Source organism: Oncorhynchus nerka, linkage group LG22, assembly GCF_034236695.1.
Source record: "Oncorhynchus nerka isolate Pitt River linkage group LG22, Oner_Uvic_2.0, whole genome shotgun sequence".
Classification (NCBI taxonomy): Eukaryota; Metazoa; Chordata; class Actinopteri; order Salmoniformes; family Salmonidae; genus Oncorhynchus; species Oncorhynchus nerka.
Genome location: NC_088417.1, coordinates 95,714,213 through 95,742,048, shown reverse-complemented (window position 1 = coordinate 95,742,048; position 27,836 = coordinate 95,714,213). Strand labels below are relative to the sequence as shown.

At 47.1% G+C, this 27,836-nt stretch overlaps 1 protein-coding gene across 5 annotated transcripts in view; it reads left to right on the top strand.

Annotated features, from left to right (window-relative positions):
- The window catches only part of LOC115106027 (probable E3 ubiquitin-protein ligase HERC1), a 124,409-nt gene extending 102,199 nt beyond the window's left edge, over window positions 1-22,210 (top strand). For all 5 annotated transcript variants that reach the window (XM_065007608.1, XM_065007610.1, XM_065007609.1 and 2 more), the window contains exons 68-81: window positions 51-232; window positions 1,067-1,222; window positions 6,675-6,797; window positions 6,888-6,990; window positions 7,274-7,443; window positions 7,937-8,075; window positions 8,993-9,162; window positions 10,074-10,243; window positions 12,072-12,237; window positions 12,514-12,590; window positions 14,987-15,239; window positions 17,596-17,748; window positions 17,836-18,141; window positions 18,709-22,210. In XM_065007608.1, coding sequence (XP_064863680.1) covers window positions 51-232; window positions 1,067-1,222; window positions 6,675-6,797; window positions 6,888-6,990; window positions 7,274-7,443; window positions 7,937-8,075; window positions 8,993-9,162; window positions 10,074-10,243; window positions 12,072-12,237; window positions 12,514-12,590; window positions 14,987-15,239; window positions 17,596-17,748; window positions 17,836-18,141; window positions 18,709-18,894 — 2,354 coding nt within the window. In that variant the 3' untranslated portion in view covers window positions 18,895-22,210. The remainder of the gene's footprint in view (window positions 1-50; window positions 233-1,066; window positions 1,223-6,674; window positions 6,798-6,887; window positions 6,991-7,273; window positions 7,444-7,936; window positions 8,076-8,992; window positions 9,163-10,073; window positions 10,244-12,071; window positions 12,238-12,513; window positions 12,591-14,986; window positions 15,240-17,595; window positions 17,749-17,835; window positions 18,142-18,708) is intronic.
- Window positions 22,211-27,836: the final 5,626 nt, after the last annotated feature.

Here is a 27,836-nt window from a genome sequence, read left to right as displayed (position 1 = left end):
ACCTTGGACACCTTTGACACCTTTGTCCCCCTTGTTGACCCCCTCCCCAGGCTACGTGGTGACCCAGCTGGTGACCTCTTGCGGTTCTGACGGCCACTCCCTGGCCCTGACGGAGACGGGGGAGGTGTTCAGCTGGGGTGACGGGGACTATGGGAAGCTGGGACATGGGAACAGTGAGAGACAGAGACGACCCAAACAGGTGGAGGCCCTGCAGGGAGAGGAGGTGGTGCAGGTATGACTGGAGATGAGGCTCTGCAGGGAGAGGAGGTGAGGCGGGTATGACTGGAGATGAGGCTCTGCAGGGAGAGGTGGTGGTGCAGGTATGACTGGAGATGAGGCTCTGCAGGGAGAGGAGGTGGGGCGGATAGGACTGGAGATGAGGCTCTGCAGGGAGAGGAGGTGGTGCAGGTAGGACTGGAGATGAGGCTCTGCAGGGAGAGGAGGTGGTGCAGGTATGACTGATGAGGCTCTGCAGGGAGAGGAGGTGGTGCAGGTATGACTGATGAGGCTCTGCAGGGAGAGGAGGTGGTGCAGGTATGACTGATGAGGCTCTGCAGGGAGAGGAGGTGGGGCGGGTAGGACTGGAGATGAGGCTCTACAGGGAGAGGAGGTGGGGCAGGTAGGACTGGAGATGAGGCTCTGCAGGGAGAGGAGGTGAGGCGGATAGGACTGGAGATGAGGCTCTGCAGGGAGAGGAGGTGGGGCGGATAGGACTGGAGATGAGGCTCTGCAGGGAGAGGAGGTGAGGCGGATAGGACTGGAGATGAGGCTCTGCAGGGAGAGGAGGTGGGGCGGATAGGACTGGAGATGAGGCTCTGCAGGGAGAGGAGGTGGGGCGGATAGGACTGGAGATGAGGCTCACCTGACAGGTCACACCTAACATTTCTGGGATGTTAAATGACATTATATGAATCCCTCTTACTGTAGATTACATACCCTTCGTTGTATTTACATTAGATGTATAATGCTTCATTCTAAGTGGTAGGCCAGCACGGAATCATTCTTGGTGTCATTTATCCTGAATAGTTTCTCTGTCTCTGTCATTCATCATTCCTTCACACAACAGTTGGCGTGTGGGTTCAAACACTCAGCCGTGATCACAACAGACGGGAAGCTGTTGACCTTCGGTAGTGGAGACTCTGGTCGTCTGGGTCAAAGATCAACGTCCAACAAGATGCTGCCAGAGAGAGTCACGGCACTGGAGGGATATCACATTGGACAGGTATGATCCGTCATATCAGACACACCAAAACGTATTAGCACACTACATGGTTGCCATTGCACTCAGGCCAGGTGCATCAACAACGAGACTGCTGCGCAGGCCTACTAATAACAGAGCGAAAGCACCTTAATAACAGAAATATATAGGGATACTTAAAACATGAACCTAACAAGACAGGTAACATCCATCATATCAGACAGGTAACATCCATCATATCGGACAGGTAACGTCCATCGTATCAGACAGGTACCGTCCATCATATCGGACAGGTAACATCCATCATATCGGACAGGTAACATCCATCATATCAGACAGGTAACATCCATCATATCGGACAGGTGGTACCGTCCATCGTATCAGACAGGTAACATCCATCATATCAGACAGGTAACATCCATCATATCGGACAGGTAACATCCATCATATCAGACAGGTAACATCCATCATATCAGACAGGTAACATCCATCATATCGGACAGGTAACGTCCATCGTATCAGACAGGTACCGTCCATCATATCGGACAGGTACCGTCCATCATATCGGACAGGTAACGTCCATCGTATCGGACAGGTAACGTCCATCGTATCGGACAGGTAACGTCCATCGTATCGGACAGGTAACGTCCATCGTATCAGACAGGTAACATCCATCGTATCAGACAGGTAACATCCATCATATCAGACAGGTAACATCCATCGTATCGGACAGGTAACATCCATCGTATCGGACAGGTAACGTCCATCGTATCAGACAGGTACCGTCCATCATATCGGACAGGTAACATCCATCATATCAGACAGGTGGTACCGTCCATCGTATCGGACAGGTGGTACCGTCCATCGTATCGGACAGGTGGTACCGTCCATCGTATCAGACAGGTGGTACCGTCCATCGTATCGGACAGGTGGTACCGTCCATCGTATCGGACAGGTGGTACCGTCCATCGTATCGGACAGGTGGTACCGTCCATCGTATCGGACAGGTGGTACCGTCCATCGTATCGGACAGGTGGTACCGTCCATCGTATCGGACAGGTGGTACCGTCCATCGTATCGGACAGGTGGTACCGTCCATCGTATCGGACAGGTGGTACCGTCCATCGTATCGGACAGGTGGTACCGTCCATCGTATCAGACAGGTGGTACCGTCCATCGTATCAGACAGGTAACGTCCATCGTATCAGACAGGTGGTACCGTCCATCGTATCAGACAGGTAACGTCCATCGTATCGGACAGGTAACGTCCATCGTATCGGACAGGTAACGTCCATCGTATCGGACAGGTAACGTCCATCGTATCGGACAGGTGGTACCGTCCATCGTATCAGACAGGTAACGTCCATCGTATCAGACAGGTAACGTCCATCGTATCAGACAGGTGGTACCGTCCATCGTATCAGACAGGTAACGTCCATCGTATCGGACAGGTAACGTCCATCGTATCGGACAGGTAACGTCCATCGTATCAGACAGGTAACGTCCATCGTATCAGACAGATGGTACCGTCCATCGTATCAGACAGGTAACGTCCATCGTATCAGACAGGTAACATCCATCGTATCAGACAGGTGGTACCGTCCATCGTATCAGACAGGTAACGTCCATCGTATCGGACAGGTGGTACCGTCCATCGTATCAGACAGGTGGTACCGTCCATCGTATCAGACAGGTAACGTCCATCGTATCAGACAGGTAACATCCATCGTATCAGACAGGTGGTACCGTCCATCGTATCAGACAGGTAACGTCCATCGTATCAGACAGGTGGTACCGTCCATCGTATCAGACAGGTAACGTGCATCGTATCGGACAGGTAACGTCCATCGTATCGGACAGGTAACGTCCATCGTATCGGACAGGTAACGTCCATCGTATCGGACAGGTAACGTCCATCGTATCGGACAGGTAACGTCCATCGTATCGGACGGGTAACGTCCATCGTATCGGACAGGTGGTACCGTCCATCGTATCGGACAGGTGGTACCGTCCATCGTATCGGACAGGTGGTACCGTCCATCGTATCAGACAGGTAACGTCCATCGTATCGGACAGGTGGTACCGTCCAACGTATCGGACAGGTGGTACCGTCCATCGTATCGGACAGGTGGTACCGTCCATCGTATCGGACAGGTGGTACCGTCCATCGTATCGGACAGGTGGTACCGTCCATCGTATCGGACAGGTAACGTCCATCATATCAGACAGGTAACGTCCATCGTATCAGACAGGTAACGTCCATCGTATCAGACAGGTGGTACCGTCCATCGTATCAGACAGGTGGTACCGTCCATCGTATCGGACAGGTAACGTCCATCGTATCGGACAGGTAACGTCCATCGTATCAGACAGGTGGTACCGTCCATCGTATCGGACAGGTGGTACCGACCATCGTATCGGACAGGTAACGTCCATCGTATCGGACAGGTGGTACCGTCCATCGTATCAGACAGGTGGTACCGTCCATCGTATCGGACAGGTGGTACCGTCCATCGTATCGGACAGGTGGTACCACCGTCCATCGTATCGGACAGGTGGTACCACCGTCCATCGTATCGGACAGGTGGTACTGTCCATCGTATCGGACAGGTGGTACCACCGTCCATCGTATCGGACAGGTGGTACCGTCCATCGTATCGGACAGGTGGTACCGTCCATCGTATCGGACAGGTGGTACCGTCCATCGTATCGGACAGGTGGTAAGGTCCATCGTATCGGACAGGTGGTACCGTCCATCGTATCGGACAGGTGGTACCGTCCATCGTATCGGACAGGTGGTAAGGTCCATCGTATCGGACAGGTGGTACCGTCCATCGTATCGGACAGGTGGTACCGTCCATCGTATCGGACAGGTGGTACCGTCCATCGTATCGGACAGGTGGTAAGGTCCATCGTATCGGACAGGTGGTACCGTCCATCGTATCGGACAGGTGGTACCGTCCATCGTATCGGACAGGTGGTACCGTCCATCGTATCGGACAGGTGGTACCGTCCATCGTATCGGACAGGTGGTACCGTCCATCGTATCGGACAGGTGGTACCGTCCATCGTATCGGACAGGTGGTACCGTCCATCGTATCGGACAGGTGGTAAGGTCCATCATGATAACATGTTTGATTCTCTGTCCTGTGATCTGTGATGCTGCCAATGTTGCCTAAGGAGCTAAATGTTTTAAAGCAGGGGTCTCAGTCAGGGCTGGTGTTTTAAAGCAGGGGGTCTCAGTCATGGCTGGTGTTTTAAAGCAGGGGGTCTCAGTCAGGGCTGGTGTTTTAAAGCAGGGGTCTCAGTCAGGGCTGGTGTTTTAAAGCAGGGGTCTCAGTCAGGGCTGGTGTTTTAAAGCAGGGGGTCTCAGTCATGGCTGGTGTTTTAAAGCAGGGGGTCTCAGTCAGGGCTGGTGTTTTAAAGCAGGGGTCTCAGTCAGGGCTGGTGTTTTAAAGCAGGGGGTCTCAGTCAGGGCTGGTGTTTTAAAGCAGGGGGTCTCAGTCAGGGCTGGTCTTTTAAAGCAGGGGGTCTCAGTCAGGGCTGGTGTTTTAAAGCAGGGGGTCTCAGTCAGGGCTGGTGTTTTAAAGCAGGGGGTCTCAGTCAGGGCTGGTGTTTTAAAGTAGGGGTCTCAGTCAGGGCTGGTGTTTTAAAGCAGGGGGTCTCAGTCAGGGCTGGTGTTTTAAAGCAGGGGTCTCAGTCAGGGCTGGTGTTTTAAAGCAGGGGGTCTCAGTCAGGGCTGGTGTTTTAAAGCAGGGGGTCTCAGTCAGGGCTGGTGTTTTAAAGCAGGGGTCTCAGTCAGGGCTGGTGTTTTAAAGCAGGGGGTCTCAGTCAGGGCTGGTGTTTTAAAGCAGGGGGTCTCAGTCAGGGCTGGTGTTTTAAAGCAGGGGTCTCAGTCAGGGCTGGTGTTTTAAAGCAGGGGTCTCAGTCAGGGCTGGTGTTTTAAAGCAGGGGGTCTCAGTCAGGGCTGGTGTTTTAAAGCAGGGGGTCTCAGTCAGGGCTGGTGTTTTAAAGCAGGGGTCTCAGTCAGGGCTGGAGTTTTAAAGCAGGGGGTCTCAGTCAGGGCTGGTGTTTTAAAGCAGGGGGTCTCAGTCAGGGCTGGTGTTTTAAAGCAGGGGTCTCAGTCAGGGCTGGTGTTTTAAAGCAGGGGTCTCAGTCAGGGCTGGTGTTTTAAAGCAGGGGTCTCAGTCAGGGCTGGTGTTTTAAAGCAGGGGGTCTCAGTCAGGGCTGGTGTTTTAAAGCAGGGGGTCTCAGTCAGGGCTGGTGTTTTAAAGCAGGGGTCTCAGTCAGGGCTGGTGTTTTAAAGCAGGGGTCTCAGTCAGGGCTGGTGTTTTAAAGCAGGGGGTCTCAGTCAGGGCTGGTGTTTTAAAGCAGGGGTCTCAGTCAGGGCTGGTGTTTTAAAGCAGGGGTCTCAGTCAGGGCTGGTGTTTTAAAGCAGGGGGTCTCAGTCAGGGCTGGTGTTTTAAAGCAGGGGTCTCAGTCAGGGCTGGTGTTTTAAAGCAGGGGTCTCAGTCAGGGCTGGTGTTTTAAAGCTGGGGTCTCATTCAGGGCTGGTGTTTTAAAGCAGGGGGTCTCAGTCAGGGCTGGTGTTTTAAAGCAGGGGGTCTCAGTCAGGGCTGGTGTTTTAAAGCTGGGGTCTCATTCAGGGCTGGTGTTTTAAAGCTGGGGTCTCATTCAGGGCTGGTGTTTTAAAGCAGGGGTCTCAGTCAGGGCTGGTGTTTTAAAGCTGGGGTCTCATTCAGGGCTGGTGTTTTAAAGCTGGGGTCTCATTCAGGGCATGGTGTATGCATGCTGCATAAGTCAGTTAAGAACAAATTCTTATTTACAATGACGGCCTACACCGGCCAAACCCAGACGACGCTGGGCCAATTGTGCGCCGCCCTATCCCAATCATGGCCGGATGTGATACAGCCTGGAATCGACCCAGGGACTGTCGTGACTCCTCTTGCATTGAGATTGCAGTGCCTTAGACCACTGCGCCACTCGGGAGCCCTATTAATAACCTTTATTGAATTCAATCGGGCCCCCTGCTCTGCTTCCTATTGGCCCCCAGATGTATATCTTATTCCTATTGGCCCCCAGATGTATATCTTATTCCTATTGGCCCCCAGATGTATATCTTATTCCTATTGGCCCCCAGATGTATATCTTATTCCTATTGGCCCCCAGATGTATATCTTATTCCTATTGGCCCCCAGATGTATATCTTATTCCTATTGGCCCCCAGATGTATATCTTATTCCTATTGGCCCCCAGATGTATATCTTATTCCTATTGGCCCCCAGATGTATATCTTATTCCTATTGGCCCCCAGATGTATATCTTATTCCTATTGGCCCCCAGATGTATATCTTATTCCTATTGGCCCCCAGATGTATATCTTATTCCTATTGCCATTGGATCTCTGTCAGCTTCGGTCAACGGTTACCTATGTGTTGACTATGTGTTGACATTGTCTTTCTCCCATTGTGACTAGGTATCCTGTGGTATCAACCACACCCTGGTGCTGTCCTCCGATGGGATGAGTGTCTGGTCCTTTGGTGACGGAGACTATGGGAAGCTGGGGACCGGTCCCTGCACTGTGAAGTCTTATCCTCAGGTAGGCTACAAGTGCTCCTCTCACGTTTCAACAACAACAACTTCCACAACGGGTTATTATTCCTCTTTTTCATTATTCTTTACTTTGTAGAAAGTGGAGCAACTGTGTAACAAGGGAATCAAGAAGGTTGGCTGCGGGACCCAGTTTTCTGTTGTCCTGGCCAAAGATGGGCATGTTTACACCTTTGGACAAGGTAATGAATGTAGTTTATCATGTGAAGCTCCACACAGCAGACTTGACTACAGTAGTAGACTTGTTGTTCTGTTTTTGTGGTGGCACAGCAGCTACATAATAATATGTGTCAGTTCCCCCACCTATTGTAAAACATCCGTATCAAAGTGGTCTCATGTGCATTGATTATGTGGTGCTTGAGCTAGATTTTTTTTTTTTTAAATTGACAGAACTTTAAGACCTATTTCAAGCTGTCTTATCTCTCCTTCCTTCCTTCCTACCTTCCTTCCTTCCTCTCCCCTCAGAGCGGTTGATCGGCCTGCCAGACTCTCTGTTGAAGAACCACAACCGTCCCCAGGTGGTGCCAGCCCTGGAGGGGGTGTTTGTAGAGGACATAGCTGTGGGCTGTGAGCATGTCCTGGTTTTGTCTTCTACCGGAGATGTCTATGCCTGGGGCTGTAACTGTGAGGGACAGGTAGGAACATAGCTTCTCTACCGCAGTATTACACAAGTTCTTCATTCAGCTTTCCTCAATTCCTTGCATCCTCTCCTCGACCTCTGAGAGTGTGGAGCTGAGGGTGTGGAGCTGAGGGTGTGGAGCTGAGGGTGTGGAGCTGAGGGTGTGGAGCTGAGAGTGTGGAGCTGAGGGTGTGGAGCTGAGGGTGTGGAGCTGAGGGTGTGGAGCTGAGGGTGTGTAGCTGAGGGTGTGGAGCTGAGGGTGTGGAGCTGAGGGTGTGGAGCTGAGGGTGTGGAGCTGAGGGTGTGGAGCTGAGGGTGTGGAGCTGAGGGTGTGGAGCGTGGACCTTTTCCTCCAATGAGGAGGTGGTAACTAGATAAGATGTGAGGAATCACTGAAAGAATGAGATGGAGCCTAAGACTAGTGGTGGTGGTGTATAGATTTGTCCTCTCATTCAGAATGTGACTTTCCATTGAAGTCAGTCTTTGTTTTGTGTTGATCTGTCTTTCAGCTTGGCCTGGGTCACTCAAGCCCAGTGAAGGAGCCCACCCTGGTGACAGGCCTACAGGGGAACAACGTCAGACAGATCTCTGCTGGTCGCTGCCACAGCTCAGCCTGGACCACACCCTCCCCCTCTGTCAAACCCTCAGGTAAACACACAGCTCAGCCTGGACCACACCCTCACCCTCTGTCAAAGCCTCAGGTAAACACACAGCTCAGCCTGGACCACACCCTCCCCCTCTGTCAAAGCCTCAGGTAAACACACAGCTCAGCCTGGACCACACCCTCACCCTCTGTCAAAGCCTCAGGTAAACACACAGCTCAGCCTGGACCACACCCTCCCCTCTGTCAAAGCCTCAGGTAAACACACAGCTCAGCCTGGACCACACCCTCCCCTCTGTCAAAGCCTCAGGTAAACACACAGCTCAGCCTGGACCACACCCTCCCCCTCTGTCAAAGCCTCAGGTAAACACACAGCTCAGCCTGGACCACACCCTCCCCCTCTGTCAAAGCCTCAGGTAAACACACAGCTCAGCCTGGACCACACCCTCACCTTCTGTCAAAGCCTCAGGTAAACACACAGCTCAGCCTGGACCACACCCTCCCCCTCTGTCAAAGCCTCAGGTAAACACACAGCTCAGCCTGGACCACACCCTCCCCTCTGTCAAAGCCTCAGGTAAACACACAGCTCAGCCTGGACCACACCCTCCCCCTCTGTCAAAGCCTCAGGTAAACACACAGCTCAGCCTGGACCACACCCTCCCCCTCTGTCAAAGCCTCAGGTAAACACACAGCTCAGCCTGGACCACACCCTCCCCCTCACCCTCTGTCAAAGCCTCAGGTAAACACACAGCTCAGCCTGGACCACACCCTCCCCCTCACCCTCTGTCAAAGCCTCAGGTAAACACACACACACACACACTGATGGCATGTCTCAGCTCTATGTGCTTAGAGACCAGATGTTATCCATAATGTCTCCTGGGGTTGGACATATCCCAGGACTGTTACCCAGTCTGACCTCTTCTTCACCTTCCATAAACCGTGTCTGCTGATCTCTCTTTTCCAGGTGCCTCAGCCAACCTGCAGCTGGGTCTGCCCCAGTCTATCCCTCCCCAGTATAACGCTCTGAAAGACTGCAGCCCTGACGTCCTCAACACCCGCCTCCGGGTGCTCTACCACTTCTCTGACCTCATGTACAAGTCCTGGAGGCTGCTCAACCTTCACCCCAGGAACCAGGTAATGAACAAGCTGCTCTCAGTTTATCTTGTCAACCTCATATTATCTCTGATTGATGTCAGGGAATGAGTTACACAGTCTTACCGTAAATCTCATGTCTTACCCGTTACCCGGTCTTTCTGTCACACACACACACACACACACACACACACACACACACACACACACACACACACACAGAGCTGGTTCTATGTTTACTGTGTCGATCTAGATTGAGATGTCATTAAGACCTTGTGATGATGCATATCAAAAAACAGTTTAACCTGACTTGACGTTTCTCTCTCTCTTTCTCTCTTTCTCTCTCTCTCTCTTTCTCTCTCTCTCTGTCTCTCTCTCTCTCTCTCTGTCTCTCTCTCTCTCTCTCTGTCTCTCTCTCTCTTTCTCTGTCTCTCTCTCTGTCTCTCTCTCTCTTTCTCTCTCTCTCTCTTTCTCTCTTTCTCTCTATCTCTCTCTCTCCTTCTCTCTGTCTCTTTCTCTATCTCTCTCTCTTTCTCTCTGTCTCTCTTTCTCTCTCTCTCTTTTTCTCTGTCTCTCTCTGTCTGTCTCTCTCTCTCTTTCTCTGTCTCTCTCTTTCTCTCTCTTTCTCTCTTTCTCTCTATCTCTGTCTCTCTCTCTCTCTCTCTCTCTTTCTCTCTGTCTCTCTTTCTCTCTGTCTCTGTCTGTCTCTCTCTTTCTCTGTCTCTCTCTCTTTCTCTCTCTCTTTCTCTCTCTCTCCTTCTCTCTATATCTGTCTCTCTTTCTCTATCTCTCTTTCTCTGTCTCTCTTTCTCTCTCTCTCTTTCTCTCTTTCTCTCTGTCTCTCTCTGTCTCTGTCTGTCTCTCTGTCTCTGTCTGTCACTCTCTGTCTGTCTCTCTCTCTCTTTCTCTCTCTCTTTCTCTCTCTCTTTCTCTCTTTCTCTCCCTGTCTCCAGGTGTCTTCATCTCGCTACAGCTCAGGGACAGCAGCCATCGTCCAGGGCCAGCTGAGAGGCCTCCTGTCCCCCAAGGTCAACACTCTACCCCTGGTCAGATCAATAGGGAGGACCATGACCCAGGGCAAGACCTACGGACCCCAGATCACTGTCAAGAGGATCTCAACCAGGTACCTTTTTTGGGGGGGGTGAAACGGTTTTTTACAGACACACATCCATTGTTTCTGAGTGGATCCTGATCCCCTGGGGTTCCATATTGAGATTACATAGTGGATCCTGATCCCCCGGGGTTCCATACTGAGATTACATAGTGGATCCTCATCCCCCGGGGTTCCATACTGAGATTACATAGTGGATCCTCATCCCCTGGGGTTCCGTACTGAGGTTACATAGTGGATCCTGATCCCCTGAGGTTCCATACTGAGGTTACATAGTGGATCCTCATCCCCCGGGGTTCCATACTGAGATTACATAGTGGATCCTCATCCCCCGGGGTTCCATACTGAGGTTACATAGTGGATCCTGATCCCCTGAGGTTCCATACTGAGATTACATAGTGGATCCTGATCCCCTGAGGTTCCATACTGAGGTTACATAGTGGATCCTGATCCCCTGAGGTTCCATACTGAGGTTACATAGTGGATCCTGATCCCCTGGGGTTCCATACTGATGTTACATAGTGGATCCTGATCCCCTGAGGTTCCATACTGATGTTACATAGTGGATCCTGATCCCCTGGGGTTCCATACTGATGTTACATAGTGGATCCTGAGGTTACATAGTGGATCCTGATCCCTGTAACATGTTAGTTGAAGATGATTGACATTACATTACCCTTGGGTTAGTCCCCCATGCATCGTACTGTAACATGTTAGTTGAAGATGATTGACAGTACATTACCCTTGGGTTAGCCCCCCATGCATCGTACTGTAACATGTTAGTTGAAGATGATTGACAGTACATTACCCTTGGGTTAGCCCCCCATGCATCATACTGTAACATGTTAGTTGAAGATGATTGACAGTACATTACCCTTGGGTTAGTCCCCCATGCATCGTACTGTAACATGTTAGTTGAAGATGATTGACAGTACATTACCCTTGGGTTAGTCCCCCATGCATCGTACTGTAACATGTTAGTTGAAGATGATTGACAGTACATTACCCTTGGGTTAGCCCCCCATGCATCGTACTGTAACATGTTAGTTGAAGATGATTGACAGTACATTACCCTTGGGTTAGCCCCCCATGCATCGTACTGTAACATGTTAGTTGAAGATGATTGACAGTACATTACCCTTGGGTTAGTCCCCATGCATCGTACTGTAACATGTTAGTTGAAGATGATTGACAGTACATTACCCTTGGGTTACTCCCCCATGCATCGTACTGTAACATGTTAGTTGAAGATGATTGACAGTACATTACCCTTGGGTTAGCCCCCCATGCATCGTACTGTAACATGTTAGTTGAAGATGATTGACAGTACATTACCCTTGGGTTAGTCCCCCATGCATCGTACTGTAACATGTTAGTTGAAGATGATTGACAGTACATTACCCTTGGGTTAGCCCCCCATGCATCGTACTGTAACATGTTAGTTGAAGATGATTGACAGTACATTACCCTTGGGTTAGCCCCCCATGCATCGTACTGTAACATGTTAGTTGAAGATGATTGACAGTACATTACCCTTGGGTTACTCCCCCATGCATCGTACTGTAACATGTTAGTTGAAGATGATTGACAGGTCATTACCCTTGGGTTAGCCCCCCATGCATCGTACTGTAACATGTTAGTTGAAGATGATTGACAGTACATTACCCTTGGGTTAGTCCCCCATGCATCGTACTGTAACATGTTAGTTGAAGATGATTGACAGTACATTACCCTTGGGTTACTCCCCCATGCAAGGCTGCATTTTAGTTTCCGATGCTGATTGATATTAGTACTTCTCAATGATTAACAGTAACAATGCCCATTGTCCCCCACACCACAGGGGGCGCTCCAGCAAGCCCATCTTTGTGCAGATCGCCAAGCAGGTGGTCTCTCTGAACCCCCTGGAGCTGAGGCTGCCCTCCAGGGCCTGGAAGGTCAAGCTGGTGGGGGAGGGGGCTGACGACGCAGGGGGGGTGTTTGATGATACCATCACGGAGATGTGTCAGGTAGGACCCTGGTTCAAGGTCAGCTTTTTTTTAACAAAGATGCTACTTCAATTTCTACTCCCTATATTCAGAAACTTAACTGAAATTATAATTATTTTATTGAGGTTTTTTGGAATTTCAGTTCACTTTCTGAATTCATTGATATGAAATGGACCTCAACCCTGCTCATTGTACTTTCTGAATTCATTGATATGAAATGGACCTCAACCCTGCTCATTGTATGTGCATGTTTGATGTGAAAAGATGAATATGTATGTCTTGCTGTGACATTCTCAGGAGTTGCAGTCTGGTGTGGTTGATCTGCTCATTCACACCCCCAACAGCTCTACTGACGTGGGAAGTAACACCGACAGGTACGTCATGAGACTTTGCTCTCCACATGGTCTCATATTATCTCTGCTCTCCACATGGTCTCATATTATCTCTGCTCTCCACATGGTCTCATATTATTTCTGCTCTCCACATGGTCTCATGTTATCTCTGCTCTCCACATGGTCTGATATTATCTCTGCTCTCCACATGGTCTCATGTTCTCTCTCTGCTCTCCACATGGTCTCATATTACCTCTGCTCTCCACATGGTGTCATATTATCTCTGCTCTCCACATGGTCTCATGTTCTCTCTCTGCTCTCCACATGGTCTCATATTATCTCTGCTCTCCACATGGTCTCATATTATCTCTGCTCTCCACATGGTCTCATGTTCTCTCTCTGCTCTCCACATGGTCTCATATTATCTCTGCTCTCCACATGGTCTCATATTATCTCTGCTCTCCACATGGTCTCATGTTCTCTCTCTGCTCTCCACATGGTCTCATATTATCTCTGCTCTCCACATGGTCTCATATTATCTCTGCTCTCCACATGGTCTCATGTTCTCTCTCTGCTCTCCACATGGTCTCATATTATCTCTGCTCTCCACATGGTCTCATATTATCTCTGCTCTCCACATGGTCTCATGTTCTCTCTCTGCTCTCCACATGGTCTCATATTATCTCTGCTCTCCACATGGTCTCATATTATTTCTGCTCTCCATGTGGTCTCATGTTCCCTCTGCTCTCCACGTGGTCTCATGTTCTCTCTCTGCTCTCCACATGGTCTCATGTTATCTCTGCTCTCCATGTGGTCTCATGTTCTCTCTCTGCTCTCCACGTGGTCTCATGTTCTCTCTCTGCTCTCCACGTGGTCTCATGTTCTCTCTGCTCTCCACGAGGTCTCATGTTCTCTCTCTGCTCTCCACATGGTCTCATGTTCTCTCTCTGCTCTCCATGTGGTCTCATGTTCTCTCTGCTCTCCACGAGGTCTCATGTTCTCTCTCTGCTCTCCACATGGTCTCATGTTCTCTCTCTGCTCTCCACATGGTCTCATCTTCTCTCTCTGCTCTCCATGTGGTCTCATGTTCTCTCTCTGCTCTCCATGTGGTCACATGTTCTCTCTCTGCTCTCCACATGGTCTCATCTTCCCTCACTGCTCTCCACGTGGTCTCATGTTCTCTCTATGCTCTCCACGTGGTCTCATGTTCTCTCTCTGCTCTCCACGTGGTCTCATGTTCTCTCTCTGCTCTCCACGTGGTCTCATGTTCTCTCTCTGCTCTCCACGTGGTCTCATGTTCTCTCTCTGCTCTCCACGTGGTCTCATGTTCTCTCTCTGCTCTCCACGTGGTCTCATCTTCTCTCTCTGCTCTCCACGTGGTCTCATCTTCTCTCTCTGCTCTCCACGTAGTCTCATGTTCTCTCTCTGCTCTCCACGTGGTCTCATGTTCTCTCTCTGCTCTCCACGTGGTCTCATGTTCTCTCTCTGCTCTCCACGTGGTCTCATCTTCTCTCTCTGCTCTCCACGTGGTCTCATGTTCTCTCTCTGCTCTCCACGTGGTCTCATCTTCTCTCTCTGCTCTCCACGTGGTCTCATGTTCTCTCTCTGCTCTCCACGTGGTCTCATGTTCTCTCTCTGCTCTCCACGTGGTCTCATGTTCTCTCTGCTCTCCACATGGTCTCATATTCTTTGTCTTGATATTCCTTTTCATGGTAAAGCCATCGATCTTACCAGCTGTGAGTTCCTTTAAATCTAAGCTCTGCCTACCATGTGCATAGTGAAGCAATAGACCTGGGGCTGGATGCATTAACCATCCTAAAGTTACATCCTTCCTTTTCCTTTAAAGTTCCACACATCATTTGAAGGATAACCTACTCTGTAATCTAGTTTGATGTGAAATGTATTTTATTATCTTCTGAATCAATTTGTTTTTCATGTCTTGAATGTAGAAGCTCTATTTTGCGATCTCCCCAAATAAATATTATCTCTTTGACGAGAGATTCAGTCAGTGAAGGTTGTCTCCACGGTAACCAGGAGACTCTTTCTGCCGTACATGCCTTCAAACTACCGTAAAACCACTTAAATGATGACCTTACCTAAGGACATGTTTTATGGGCTCTATGCAACACCCTTAAAAACATTTCCTCGGGTAAGGGAAAAGTATTCCTTAAGGGAAACACTTATGATGTTTTATGCAACCAGGCCCTGTCCCTGGGAAAGTTTCTGCTTGTGATGACGTACTTTACTTCGGCTTTGCCCGCTGGGGTCTGGTGTCTCCCGGGGTTCGATTGGATTATGTGACGTAATGACATCATTTCAGCCACCTTTGCCTGCTGCGAAAGCTCCTACTGTGTGTGAAGTGAACCAATAGGCCTTTCCTGTCTTGTGTTTCTCCTGGAGTTTTGGTTAAACAATCTGATTCTAATTCCCCCTGTCAGGTTCCTGCTGAACCCAGCGGCAGTCTCTGAAGACCACATGGTCCAGTTCCGTTTCCTAGGCATCCTGATGGCGGTGGCCATCCGTACCAAGAAGCCCCTGGACCTGCACCTGGCCCCCTGGGTTTGGAAGCAGCTGTGTTGTATTCCCCTGGGTGGGCCGGACCTGGAGGAGGTGGACCTGCTTACCTACCGCTCCCTGCACGGCATCCGGCACCTGGACAACAGCGGCATCACAGAGGACAACTTCCACGTGGTGAGGGAGGATATGATGCATACAGGGGTTGTTTCCCAGACAGAGATTAACCTGAAAAGCTATTCGTTTGCAATGGGTGTTCTCTATCGAACACAATGGGTGTTCTCTATTGAACGCAATGGGTGTTCTCTATCGAACACAATGGGTGTTCTCTATTGAACGCAATGGGTGTTCTCTATTGAACGCAATGGGTGTTCTCTATCGAACACAATGGGTGTTCTCTATTGAATGCAATGGGTGTTCTCTATTGAACGCAATGGGTGTTCTCTATTGAACGCAATGGGTGTTCTCTATTGAACGCAATGGGTGTTCTCTATTGAACGTGCTTTTTAGTCCATGGCTATAGGCTTAATCTGTTTCTGGGAAACTGGTTTATAGAGCTAGATCCCGCTCTTCGCTGACTTTAGCCAGTGGCATGTTCAAACTGACCTGCATCACCAGGTTCCTGCTGCAGGGATGTCATTTTTCCTGACTACTTAGCAATTTCTCTTTTCAGTTTGTTTTCATACACAATAAAAAGGGATCACATCTGTCACTGTGTTCTGAGAGTTATGTGTAATGTGTTCTGAGAGTTATGTGTAATGTGTTCTGAGAGTTATGTGTAATGTGTTCTGAGAGTTATGTGTAATGTGTTCTGAGAGTTATGTGTAATGTGTTCTGAGAGTTATGTGTAATGTGTTCTGAGAGTTATGTGTAATGTGTTCTGAGAGTTATGTGTAATGTGTTCTGAGAGTTATGTGTAATGTGTTCTGAGAGTTATGTGTAATGTGTTCTGAGAGTTATGTGTAATGTGTTTTGAGAGTTATGTGTAATGTGTTCTGAGAGTTATGTGTAATGTGTTCTGAGAGTTATGTGTAATGTGTTCTGAGAGTTATGTGTAATGTGTTCTGAGAGTTATGTGTAATGTGTTCTGAGAGTAATGTGTTCTGAGAGTAATGTGTTCTGAGAGTAATGTGTTTAATGTGTTCTGAGAGTAATGTGTTCTGAGAGTAATGTGTTCTGAGAGTTATGTGTTCTGAGAGTTATGTGTTCTGAGAGTTATGTGTTCTGAGAGTTATGTGTTCTGAGAGTTATGTGTTCTGAGAGTTATTTGAGAGTTATGTGTTTTGAGAGTTATTTGAGAGTTATGTGTTTTGAGAGTTATGTGTTTTGAGAGTTATGTGTTTTGAGAGTTATGTGTAATGTGTTTTGAGAGTTATGTGTAATGTGTTTTGAGAGTTATGTGTAATGTGTTTTGAGAGTTATGTGTAATGTGTTTTGAGAGTTATGTGTAATGTGTTCTGAGAGTTATGTGTAATGTGTTTTGAGAGTTATGTGTAATGTGTTCTGAGAGTTATGTGTAATGTGTTCTGAGAGTTATGTGTAATGTGTTCTGAGAGTTATGTGTTCTGAGAGTTATGTGTTCTGAGAGTTATGTGTTCTGAGAGTTATGTGTTCTGAGAGTTATGTGTTCTGAGAGTTATGTGTTCTGAGAGTTATGTGTTCTGAGAGGTATGTGTTTTGAGAGTTATGTGTAATGTGTTTTGAGAGGTATGTGTAATGTGTTTTGAGAGGTATGTGTAATGTGTTTTGAGAGGTATGTGTAATGTGTTTTGAGAGGTATGTGTTTTGAGAGGTATGTGTTTTGAGAGGTATGTGTAATGTGTTTTGAGAGGTATGTGTAATGTGTTTTGAGAGGTATGTGTAATGTGTTTTGAGAGGTATGTGTAATGTGTTTTGAGAGGTATGTGTAATGTGTTTTGAGAGGTATGTGTAATGTGTTTTGAGAGGTATGTGTAATGTGTTTTGAGAGGTATGTGTAATGTGTTTTGAGAGGTATGTGTAATGTGTTTTGAGAGGTATGTGTAATGTGTTTTGAGAGGTATGTGTAATGTGTTTTGAGAGGTATGTGTAATGTATTTTGAGAGGTATGTGTAATGTGTTTTGAGAGGTATGTTTGAGAGGTATGTGTAATGTGTTTTGAGAGGTATGTGTAATGTGTTTTGAGAGGTATGTGTAATGTGTTTTGAGAGGTATGTGTAATGTGTTTTGAGAGGTATGTGTAATGTGTTTTGAGAGGTATGTGTAATGTGTTTTGAGAGGTATGTGTAATGTATTTTGAGAGGTATGTGTAATGTGTTTTGAGAGGTATGTTTGAATGTGTATTGTGTAATGTGTTTTGAGAGGTATGTGTAATGTGTTTTGAGAGGTATGTGTAATGTGTTTTGAGAGGTATGTGTAATGTGTTTTGAGAGGTATGTGTAATGTGTTTTGAGAGGTATGTGTAATGTGTTTTGAGAGGTATGTGTAATGTGTTTTGAGAGTTATGTGTAATGTGTTCTGAGAGTTATGTGTAATGTGTTCTGTCTGTCTCCAGATGATTCCTCTGGACTCTTTCATGGCCCACAGTGCAGATGGGAAGCTGGTGCCGGTGGTCCCTGGAGGACACAACATCTCTCTCACCTTCTCCAACAAGAGTGACTACGTAGAGAGGACTCTGGACTACCGTCTGCACGAGATGGACAGACAGGTAGTGCTGTTGTACACTGCTGTATCGTTGTGCTGTTGTGATGGTTCCAGCTGGTCTGCGCTCGGTCACGTTGTTGTTTATCTGTAGGTAGCAGCGGTGAGAGAGGGGATGTCCTCCATCATCCCGGTGCCTCTCCTCTCTCTTCTCACGGCGCGCCAGCTAGAACAGCTGGTCTGCGGTCTGCCCGAGGTCTCCGTGGAGATGCTCAAGAAAGTAGTCCGATACCGCGACATCACAGACAGTCACCAGCTGATTGGCTGGCTGTGGCAGAGTCTGGAGGAGTTTGCCAATGAGGAGCGGGTTCTATTCCTGCGCTTCGTGTCCGGAAGGTCCAGACTGCCCTCCAACCCTGCTGACATCACTCAGAAGTTCCAGATCATCAAGGTTGACAGGGTAAGTACTCAGTTTTATTTCAGTTTGAGTGACATTAATCCCTAGCCTGGTCCCAGATCCAGGGGTGCTGTCTCGCCAATGACCATAAGAGTTGGCAAGATGATATGAACAGATCTGGGACCAGGCTAATTAATCAGGTTACTTGTGTTGTATATAACACATACAGTATTTGGGTCATCTGTGTACTCCACTCTCAGTATTTTTTTCACTACTTAATAAAAGGTAAAAACAACCCCTCTTCCCTCTTCTTCATTGTGAACCCCTCTTCTCCTTCACTGTGAACCCCTCTTCCCTCTTCTCCTTCACTGTGAACCCCTCTTCCCTCTTCTCCTTCCCTGTGAACCCCTCTTCTCCTTCACTGTGAACCCCTCTTCCCTCTTCTCCTTCCCTGTGAACCCCTCTTCTCCTTCACTGTGAACCCCTCTTCTCCTTCACTGTGAACCCCTCTTCCCTCTTCTTCACTGTGAACCCCTCTTCTCCTTCACTGTGAACCCCTCTTCTCCTTCCATGTGAACCCCTCTTCCCTCTTCTCCTTCCCTGTGAACCCCTCTTCCCTCTTCTCCCCAGCCTGTGAACGGGCTCCCCACAGCCCAGACGTGTTTCTTCCAGCTGCGTCTGCCTCCCTACACCAGCCAGGCCATCCTGGCCGAGAGGCTGCGTTACTCCATCCACAACTGTCCCTCCATCGACATGGACAACTACATGCTGTCTCGAAACACCGATCCGGCCGACGGATCCGACACAGAGTATTGATGATACTGGTGATGCTGGTAGTAATAATACTGGTGGTGTTGATAGTAATGATACTGAGTACTGATGAGACCCCCTGCTCAATAACAACAATAACAACAACATGGCTCAACATTACTTGAAAGCTCAAAGTGTTTGTCATGTCGTTTCTTCTTCCTCCTCGTATCTTTATTTGAACTTTTCTTTGGTACAATAGTCAGTGCTAGCCTCTGGCTCCGGGCTCTATGTGGCTGAATGAATGACTGGCTGAATGAATGACTGGCTGAGTGAATGACTGGCTGAATGAATGAATGACTGGCTGAGTGAATGACTGGCTGAGTGAATGACTGGCTGAGTGAATGACTGGCTGAGTGAATGACTGGCTGAGTGAATGACTGGCTGAGTGAATGACTGGCTGAATGAATGACTGGCTGAATGAGGTGATCACTCTTATCGCTCGCTCTGAGAGAAACATTTTTAGTTTTTAAGCCTTTTGTTTTGAATTCACAGTTTCTGCATGGTATAGAATATTTGTTAAAGAAGAACAACTTAGTTTAAAGAGAGTGCATAATCTACTGAGACGTATTGATTTAGGATAAACCTTGTTGCATTAAGCGGCTGAATAACCTTTATGCTACAGGAAGTATGAGTAATATGACTGTTGTAGGCAGAAAGAAAAAGTCTGTGAATAATAATTAATAATAGTTCAAAGTTGGACAGACGTAAAGGCCATCTTTCATTCAGACGATGATACCACAGCTTCCTGTCTGGAGTGAGTTACATACACACATATGGTGTTAGCTAGCTAGCTTTATTTGGTTTGAGCTGGTGTGCTCTAAACCGCCAGTGGACTGCTGTCTGGCTGGCTGTCTGGCTGGCTGTCTGGCTGGCTGTCTGGCTTGCTGGGAAATGTTACTCTAGTAGTGGGTAGGCTAGCTGTTAGGGCTCTGTTCAGATGTCTATACTAGCACACCATTTACAATGAAGCAATGTATTGGGCCTGCATTCTGCCTGGATATTGAAATGTAGCCTACATTAAGATGTATAGCTAATACTCTATTTGACCAGAGTATTTTTAAGTAATGTTACTGTCAGAGCTGTGTCTGAGAGAGAGAGAGAGAGAGAGAACAGAGACTGTGATAAAATTATGATTATACTCGAGCCCTGAATGCTGATTGGCTGACAGCTGTGGTATATCAGACAGTATACCACGGGTATGACAAAACATTTATTTTCCCTGCTCTAATTACGTTGGTAACCAGTTTATAATAGCAATAAGGAACCTCAGGGGTTTGTGCTATATGGCCAATATACCACGGCTAAGGGCTGTATCCAGGCACTCCGCGTTGCGTCGTGCATAAGAACAACCCTTAGCCGTGGTATATTGGCCATATGCCACACCTCCTCGGGCCTTAATGGTTAATAATAATGGAGTCCCAAATGGCACCTTATTTCCTTTTCTAGTGCACTTGGTTTGACCTGTAGTGTACTATATAGATGCCATTTGGGATGGAGACTAAGTCAGAGTCCCAAAACAAGCCTCAATCTGTGTCCATATAGAGCACCCACTCATGTATTGTCTTGGATGAATGTAATGCCACCTAATGAACAATGCACTCGACAGATTTAAACATTTGCCAAACTTGAACTGTACTGTACTATGTTGCTGCGTATTTATAAATGGGTTTGTGTTTTTTTGCAGTTTGTGAAAAGTGTAGTGTTTTAAATTGCAGTGCTTTCTCCCTGAAACAAAGTACAGGGATGCGATGGTAGGTTTTTGAAACGCATAGGTCAAAGATTTAGACAGACCACTAATGTAGTGTTCTGAATTACATGCTTTAGTTTTTTTTTTTTTTTTGCTTGGCCTAAAACACTAGCGCATGAACTCTTGGAGAGAGACAAAGACCCTCCCAGACTTCTGACTCTTGGAGAGAGACCATCCCAGACTTCTGACTCTTGGAGAGAGACCATCCCAGACTTCTGACTCTTGGAGAGAGACCACCCAGACTTCTGACTCTTGGAGAGAGACCATCCCAGACTTCTGACTCTTGGAAAGAGACCATCCCAGACTTCTGACTCTTGGAGAGAGACCACCCAGACTTCTGACTCTTGGAGAGAGACCACCCAGACTTCTGACTCTTGGAGAGAGACCATCCCAGACTTCTGACTCTTGGAGAGAGACCATCCCAGACTTCTGACTCTTGGAGAGAGACCACCCAGACTTCTGACTCTTGGAGAGAGACCATCCCAGACTTGTGACTCTTGGAGAGAGACCATCCCAGACTTCTGACTCTTGGAGAGAGACCACCCAGACTTCTGACTCTTGGAGAGAGACCATCCCAGACTTCTGACTCTTGGAGAGAGACCATCCCAGACTTCTGACTCTTGGAGAGAGACCACCCAGACTTCTGACTCTTGGAGAGAGACCCTCCCAGACTTGTGACTCTTGGAGAGAGACCCTCCCAGACTTGTGACTCTTGGAGAAAGACCACCCAGACTTGTGACTCTTGGAGAGAGACCACCCAGACTTCTGACTCTTGGAGAGAGACCACCCAGACTTCTGACTCTTGGAGAGAGACCCTCCCAGACTTGTGACTCTTGGAGAGAGACCCTCCCAGACTTGTGACTCTTGGAGAGAGACCACCCAGACTTCTTTGTCGAGGGCAAGGCGTCAGTGAACTACTGACTGTGTGCTGTGGATTACAGTAGCATATAGCTACATTATTCTACTTTTTAAAAGGTGTTTCTTCCCTTAAAGATGTTGGATTCGAGGAGCATCGTTGTAAAGCTTGGGACTACGTTAAGAAGTTCTTCGGGGATAAGGAAAACATGATTTAAACTAAAAAGTTAAATAAAAAGGTGTCATGATTGGTTGTTGTGATGTTTTCGCACTTTATAGACCTGTATACATTGTTGCTTGTGCAAAGAAAATATATTAAAGGGGATTTCTTGCAGAAAATCATAATTGAATATCCTGTTCCTCACCCCCTGGAATACTGGAGTGTAACTTGTTCCTCATGCCACATCAAATTGTCTAGTCTAAATGTCGATAAGATGAGAACCTGCAATACCACTCTTTCAGGGACGAACTGTGCAACACTTTCACAATAACAGCAATCCTCAATTAAGAGGATCTGAAACTATATGAAAATAATAAATGATGTTTCTCCATAGATGTGCTGTGATGATATAGCCTAGTTTTGAATGTTTTCATTTGATAGCTATAACATTTGTTGTATTTAAGGTGGGGAGGAATGATATACAAATACTTTTTCTGTTGGACTGTCTCATTTAAGAGCAGGCGGTATTATGTAGATTAAACCATGTGATTAAATATGAACGTTGGTGTCATTTATTATTATTTTTTCAGTCTCAATGCTGGCCTCTTGTTAGACTTTATTTGGACAATTCCCAGACTTGGAAATCAGTTACTCCAGACCCTTTTCAGGCTGGGTTGTAAAAATAAGGTGTTCTGTATTCTGCTTCTAGAATGGGGAAACATTCTAATTCTATGTTCTACCTTAATGCAAGGAAGTCATTTCCATCTTTTCTAGGAATCAGGAACATAACTAGACATTTGACAGACCCGTCGCTGTTTGCGGTCAGGCTGTATTTTGGTGATACTAGCATCACTGTCTTGTAGAATGTGGGCTTCTCAAGGTGTGTCCACTGCAGTATTCTATTCTGATATTATATTCTTCAATACTTGACAGGAAAACTGAAAATATATCACTAAAAAGTACATTTTTTTTATGTCAATATATTATTTACATTCATTGTGAAATTAAGTGTTACAGACCATGTATACAATTAATCCCTCCATTCTCCGGTCCCAACCATAACGTCTCACGGTTGCTTAATTTAACCAACAGACTGCTCTGCGCTACGAATGTATGACAATATCAAATCAAATCAAATGTTATTTGTCACATGCAGATGTTAATGCGAGTTTAGCGAAATGCTTGTGCTTCTAGTTCCGACAATGCAGTAATAACCAACGAGTAATCTAACTAACAATTCCAAAACTACTGTCTTATACACAGTGTAAGGGGATAAAGAATATGTACATAAAGATATATGAATGAGTGATGGTACAGAGCAGCATAGGCAAGATACAGTAGATGGTATCGAGTACAGTATATACATATGAGATGAGTATGTAAACAAAGTGGCATAGTTAAAGTGGCTAGTGATACATGTATTACATAAGGATGCAGTAGATGATATAGAGTACAGTATATACGTATGCATATGAGATGAATATTGTAGGGTATGTAACATTATATAAGGTAGCATTGTTTAAAGTGGCTAGTGATATATTTTTACATAATTTCCAATCAATTCCCATTATTAAAGTGGCTGGAGTTGAGTCAGTGTCAGTGTGTTGGCAGCAGCCACTCAATGTTAGTGGTGGCTGTTTAACAGTCTGATGGCCTTGAGATAGAAGCTGTTTTTCAGTCTCTCGGTCCCTGCTTTGATGCACCTGTACTGACCTCGCCTTCTGGATGATAGCGGGGTGAACAGGCAGTGGCTCGGGTGGTTGTCGTCCTTGATGATCTTTATGGCCTTCCTGTAACATCGGGTGGTGTAGGTGTCCTGGAGGGCAGGTAGTTTGCCCCCGGTGATGCGTTGTGCAGACCTCACTACCCTCTGGAGAGCCTTACGGTTGTGGGCGGAGCAGTTGCCGTACCAGGCGGTGATACAGCCCGCCAGGATGCTCTCAATTGTGCATCTGTAGAAGTTTGTGAGTGCTTTTGGTGACAAGCCGAATTTATTCAGCCTCCTGAGGTTGAAGAGGCGCTGCTGCGCCTTCTTCACGATGCTGTCTGTGTGAGTGGACCAATTCAGTTTGTCTGTGATGTGTATGCCGAGGAACTTAAAACTTACTACCCTCTCCACTACTGTTCCATCGATGTGGATAGGGGGGTGTTCCCTCTGCTGTTTCCTGAAGTCCACAATCATCTCCTTAGTTTTGTTGACGTTGAGTGTGAGGTTATTTTCCTGACACCACACTCCGAGGGCCCTCACCTCCTCCCTGTAGGCCGTCTCGTCGTTGTTGGTAATCAAGCCTACCACTGTTGTGTCGTCCGCAAACTTGATGATTGAGTTGGAGGCGTGCGTGGCCACGCAGTCGTGGGTGAACAGGGAGTACAGGAGAGGGCTCAGAACGCACCCTTTTGGGGCCCCAGTGTTGAGGATCAGCGGGGTGGAGATGTTGTTGCCTACCCTCACCACCTGGGGGCGGCCCGTCAGGAAGTCCAGTACCCAGTTGCACAGGGCAGGGTCGAGACCCAGGGTCTCGAGCTTGATGACGAGCTTGGAGGGTACTATGGTGTTGAATGCCGAGCTGTAGTCAATGAACAGCATTCTCACATAGGTATTCCTCTTGTCCAGATGGGTTAGGGCAGTGTGGTTGAGATTGCATCGTCTGTGGACCTATTTGGACCCATAGGACCCATAGGGCAGCGCACAAGTGGTCCAGCACTATCCGGGTTAGGGTAGGCCGTCATTGTAAATAACAGTTTGTTCTTAACTGACTTGCCTGGTTAAATAAAGGTTACAATATCAAACCTATTGTAAGATGCAGACATGTAAGTGTGTGATGCAATGCAGCTGAAAGCTTCTCTCTGGTACATGTAGCACGCTCTGCTTCTCTCTGGTACATGTAGCACGCTCTGCTTCTCTCTGGTACATGTAGCACGCTCTGCTTCTCTCTGGTACATGTAGCACGCTCTGCTTCTCTCTGGTACATGTAGCACGCTCTGCTTCTCTCTGGTACATGTAGCACGCTCTGCTTCTCTGGTACATGTAGCACGCTCTGCTTCTCTCTGGTACATGTAGCACGCTCTGCTTCTCTCTGGTACATGTAGCACGCTCTGCTTCTCTCTGGTACATGTAGCACGCTCTGCATGCAGAACGGTCAGGTAGATTACAATGCAGCTGAAAGCTTCTCTCTGGTACATGTAGCACGCTCTGCTTCTCTCTGGTACATGTAGCACGCTCTGCATGCAGAACGGTCAGGTAGATTACAATGCAGCTGAAAGCTTCTCTCTGGTACATGTAGCACGCTCTGCTTCTCTCTGGTACATGTAGAACGCTCTGCTTCTCTCTGGTACATGTAGCACGCTCTGCTTCTCTCTGGTACATGTAGCACGCTCTGCTTTTCTCTGGTACATGTAGCACGCTCTGCATGCAGAACGGTCAGGTAGATTACAATGCAGCGCTTAGTTCTTCTTGCTCTGCGATAATGATCAGTCATTTGATGAATGGTGCTTGGCAGAGACCCAACGAGAGAAGAGGAAGATGATGGAGATTATTATGGGTATCCTTAAAGCGCTGCTATGAATCATGGGTAGGGAAAAGAGTCGGGCCAGGTTGGCACGTTAGATAACTGAGCTGAGGTAATGTTGTGCTGAAAGAGTAATCTTAATGTAGTGTTGTTATGTACAGTAAAGATGTATCTGGGTTTTTTAATCCATTTTTTGGTTTTTTGAGTGGAATATGTATAGCTACAATATACACCAATTGTATACAAATTGTCATTGTTAGTATCGTCAACTAAAGGGCTGTTTTCCTCAGACACAGCTCTTCCTTTACAGGTGTTTGTTAGCCCAGGACTAGGCTGAATCTGTGAAACCAGCACTGATTTGTATTACTCTGAATCAGCACAGCTGTAGGTGTATCTCTCGTCTGTGATGTGATTTTGTCTGCTGCAGAGAGAGGTGATGCTACATCTTCTGTTCTTTCTCTGCCGTGACCTTATTGCCCATCTGTTTTCTGTGTGCCGTGCAGCCGAGCAGGCCGTTCTACAGAAATCCCAGAGTCGCCAGTAAAGTAACCTAGTAGAGCAGCTGGGATGGGAGTGGACTGTTTAGTCAGCACACCCTGTACTGTATAAATAGAACCATCAATATATCAATGGAAATAGAGGGTATAATTTATTTTTTAAGTCAATTGTTTTCTAGTCTAGAAAATAATATTGCTAAATTGGGATGCTAAACTACATGGTATAACATGAGTTTTAGGGTAACATTGTCCAGGTATCCCTCCCTCTCTGAATTCACAAAATGAGAGAGGGGGAGGGAGGGAGGGAGGGGGAGAGAGGAGGGAGGGAGGGATAACTACATGGTATAACATGAGTTTTAGGGTAACATTGTCCAGGTATCCCTCCCTCTCTGAATTCACAAAATGAGAGAGAGGGAGGGGGAGAGGGAGGGAGGGATAACTACATGGTATAACATGAGTTTTAGGGTAACATTGTCCAGGTATCCTACTCTCCCCCTTCTGGAGCTGGGTAGAATCCTGGGTTGTGATCATGAAAATGAAAGGAAACCTGGTGGTACTGTCTGAGCCAATAAGAAAGACTTGTTTTCATTAGGTCTGAACACAACCCAGGATAAACACTAGCCTCCAATAGTCTCTCTCTCTAGAGCAGACTGCACAGACAACCCACCTGCTTCTCCCCACAGAGTGGACTGGCGCAGCCGTGCCGTATCTTTGGAGAAGAAAGGTCTGTCTGTCTGCCCTGAGATAAAGTGGGATTTAGGCCTGATCAAGATGTAAAAGGTTGTGCAACACAGACAGACAGGTGGATAGAGACTGACAGACAGACTGAGAGAAGGAGAGAGAGAGGGATAGAGACAGACAGACTGAGAAAAGGAGAGAGAGAGGGATAGAGACAGACAGACTGACTGACTACTGAGAGACGGATAGAGTGAGAGGAGAGACAGACAGACAGATATGGATAGAGACTGACTGACTAACAGACTGACTGAGAGGAGAGAGAGACAGACAGATATGGATAGAGACGGACTGACTAACAGACTGACTGAGAGGAGAGAGAGACAGACAGATATGGATAGAGACAGACTGACAGAGGAGAGAGAGACAGACCGATATGGATAGAGGCAAACTGACTGACTGAAAGAAGGATAACGAGAGGAGAGGAGTATAGAGAGAGAGGTGAGAAGAGAGAAGGATAGAGGTGAGAAGAGAGAAGGATAGAGAGAGGTAAGAAGAGAGAAGGATAGAGAGAGAGGTAAGAAGAGAGAAGGATAGAGAGAGAGGTAAGAAGAGAGAAGGATAGAGAGAGGTAAGAAGAGAGAAGGATAGAGAGAGGTAAGAAGAGAGAAGGATAGAGAGAGGTAAGAAGAGAGAATGATAGAGAGAGGTAAGAAGAGAGAATGATAGAGAGAGGTAAGAAGAGAGAATGATAGAGGTAAGAAGAGAGAAGGATAGAGAGAGAGGTAAGAAGAGAGAAGGATAGAGAGAGAGGTAAGAAGAGAGAAGGATAGAGAGAGTGAGTGAGAAGGAGAGAGACGGACAGACATGGATAAAGAGAGGAGAGGAGTATAGAGAGAGAGAAGGATAGAGAGAGTGAGTGAGAAGGAGAGAGACGGACAGACATATGGATAGAGACTGACTGACTGAAAGAAGGATATAGATGAGAGAGAGGTAAGAAGAGAAGGATAGAGAGACAGGTAAGAAGAGAGAAGGATAGAGAGAGACGGACAGACATATGGATAGAGACTGACTGACTGAAAGAAGGATAGATGAGAGAGAGGTAAGAAGAGAGAAGGGGTCAAATATCTTCTGATCAGATGATGTGTCATCTATAGATTAGTGTGGCCAGCAGGGAACACACACCCACTGGCAATACACAAATACATTATACATTTACAAGTTTTCTAATTGTTTGAATGCCAGAAGAGGATGAGAGAGAGGGGGACACAAGGGAAGGTTTGATAAGCCCGGCTTAACACCCCTTGACTGTACCAATGTGAACCTTCAATACCTTGAAGGAACTCTTTTAAATATTGATATTTCATGATATTTCATTTTTAAAAAACGGATGTATTATTTAGGCAAGAAGAGTTGCTAATGGGCAGTAAGCTACAGCGGCACAACCTTCGTGTTACGGTGGAGATTGTTCTCTGGAGTTATTAACTGAGTTGCTAATGGGCAGT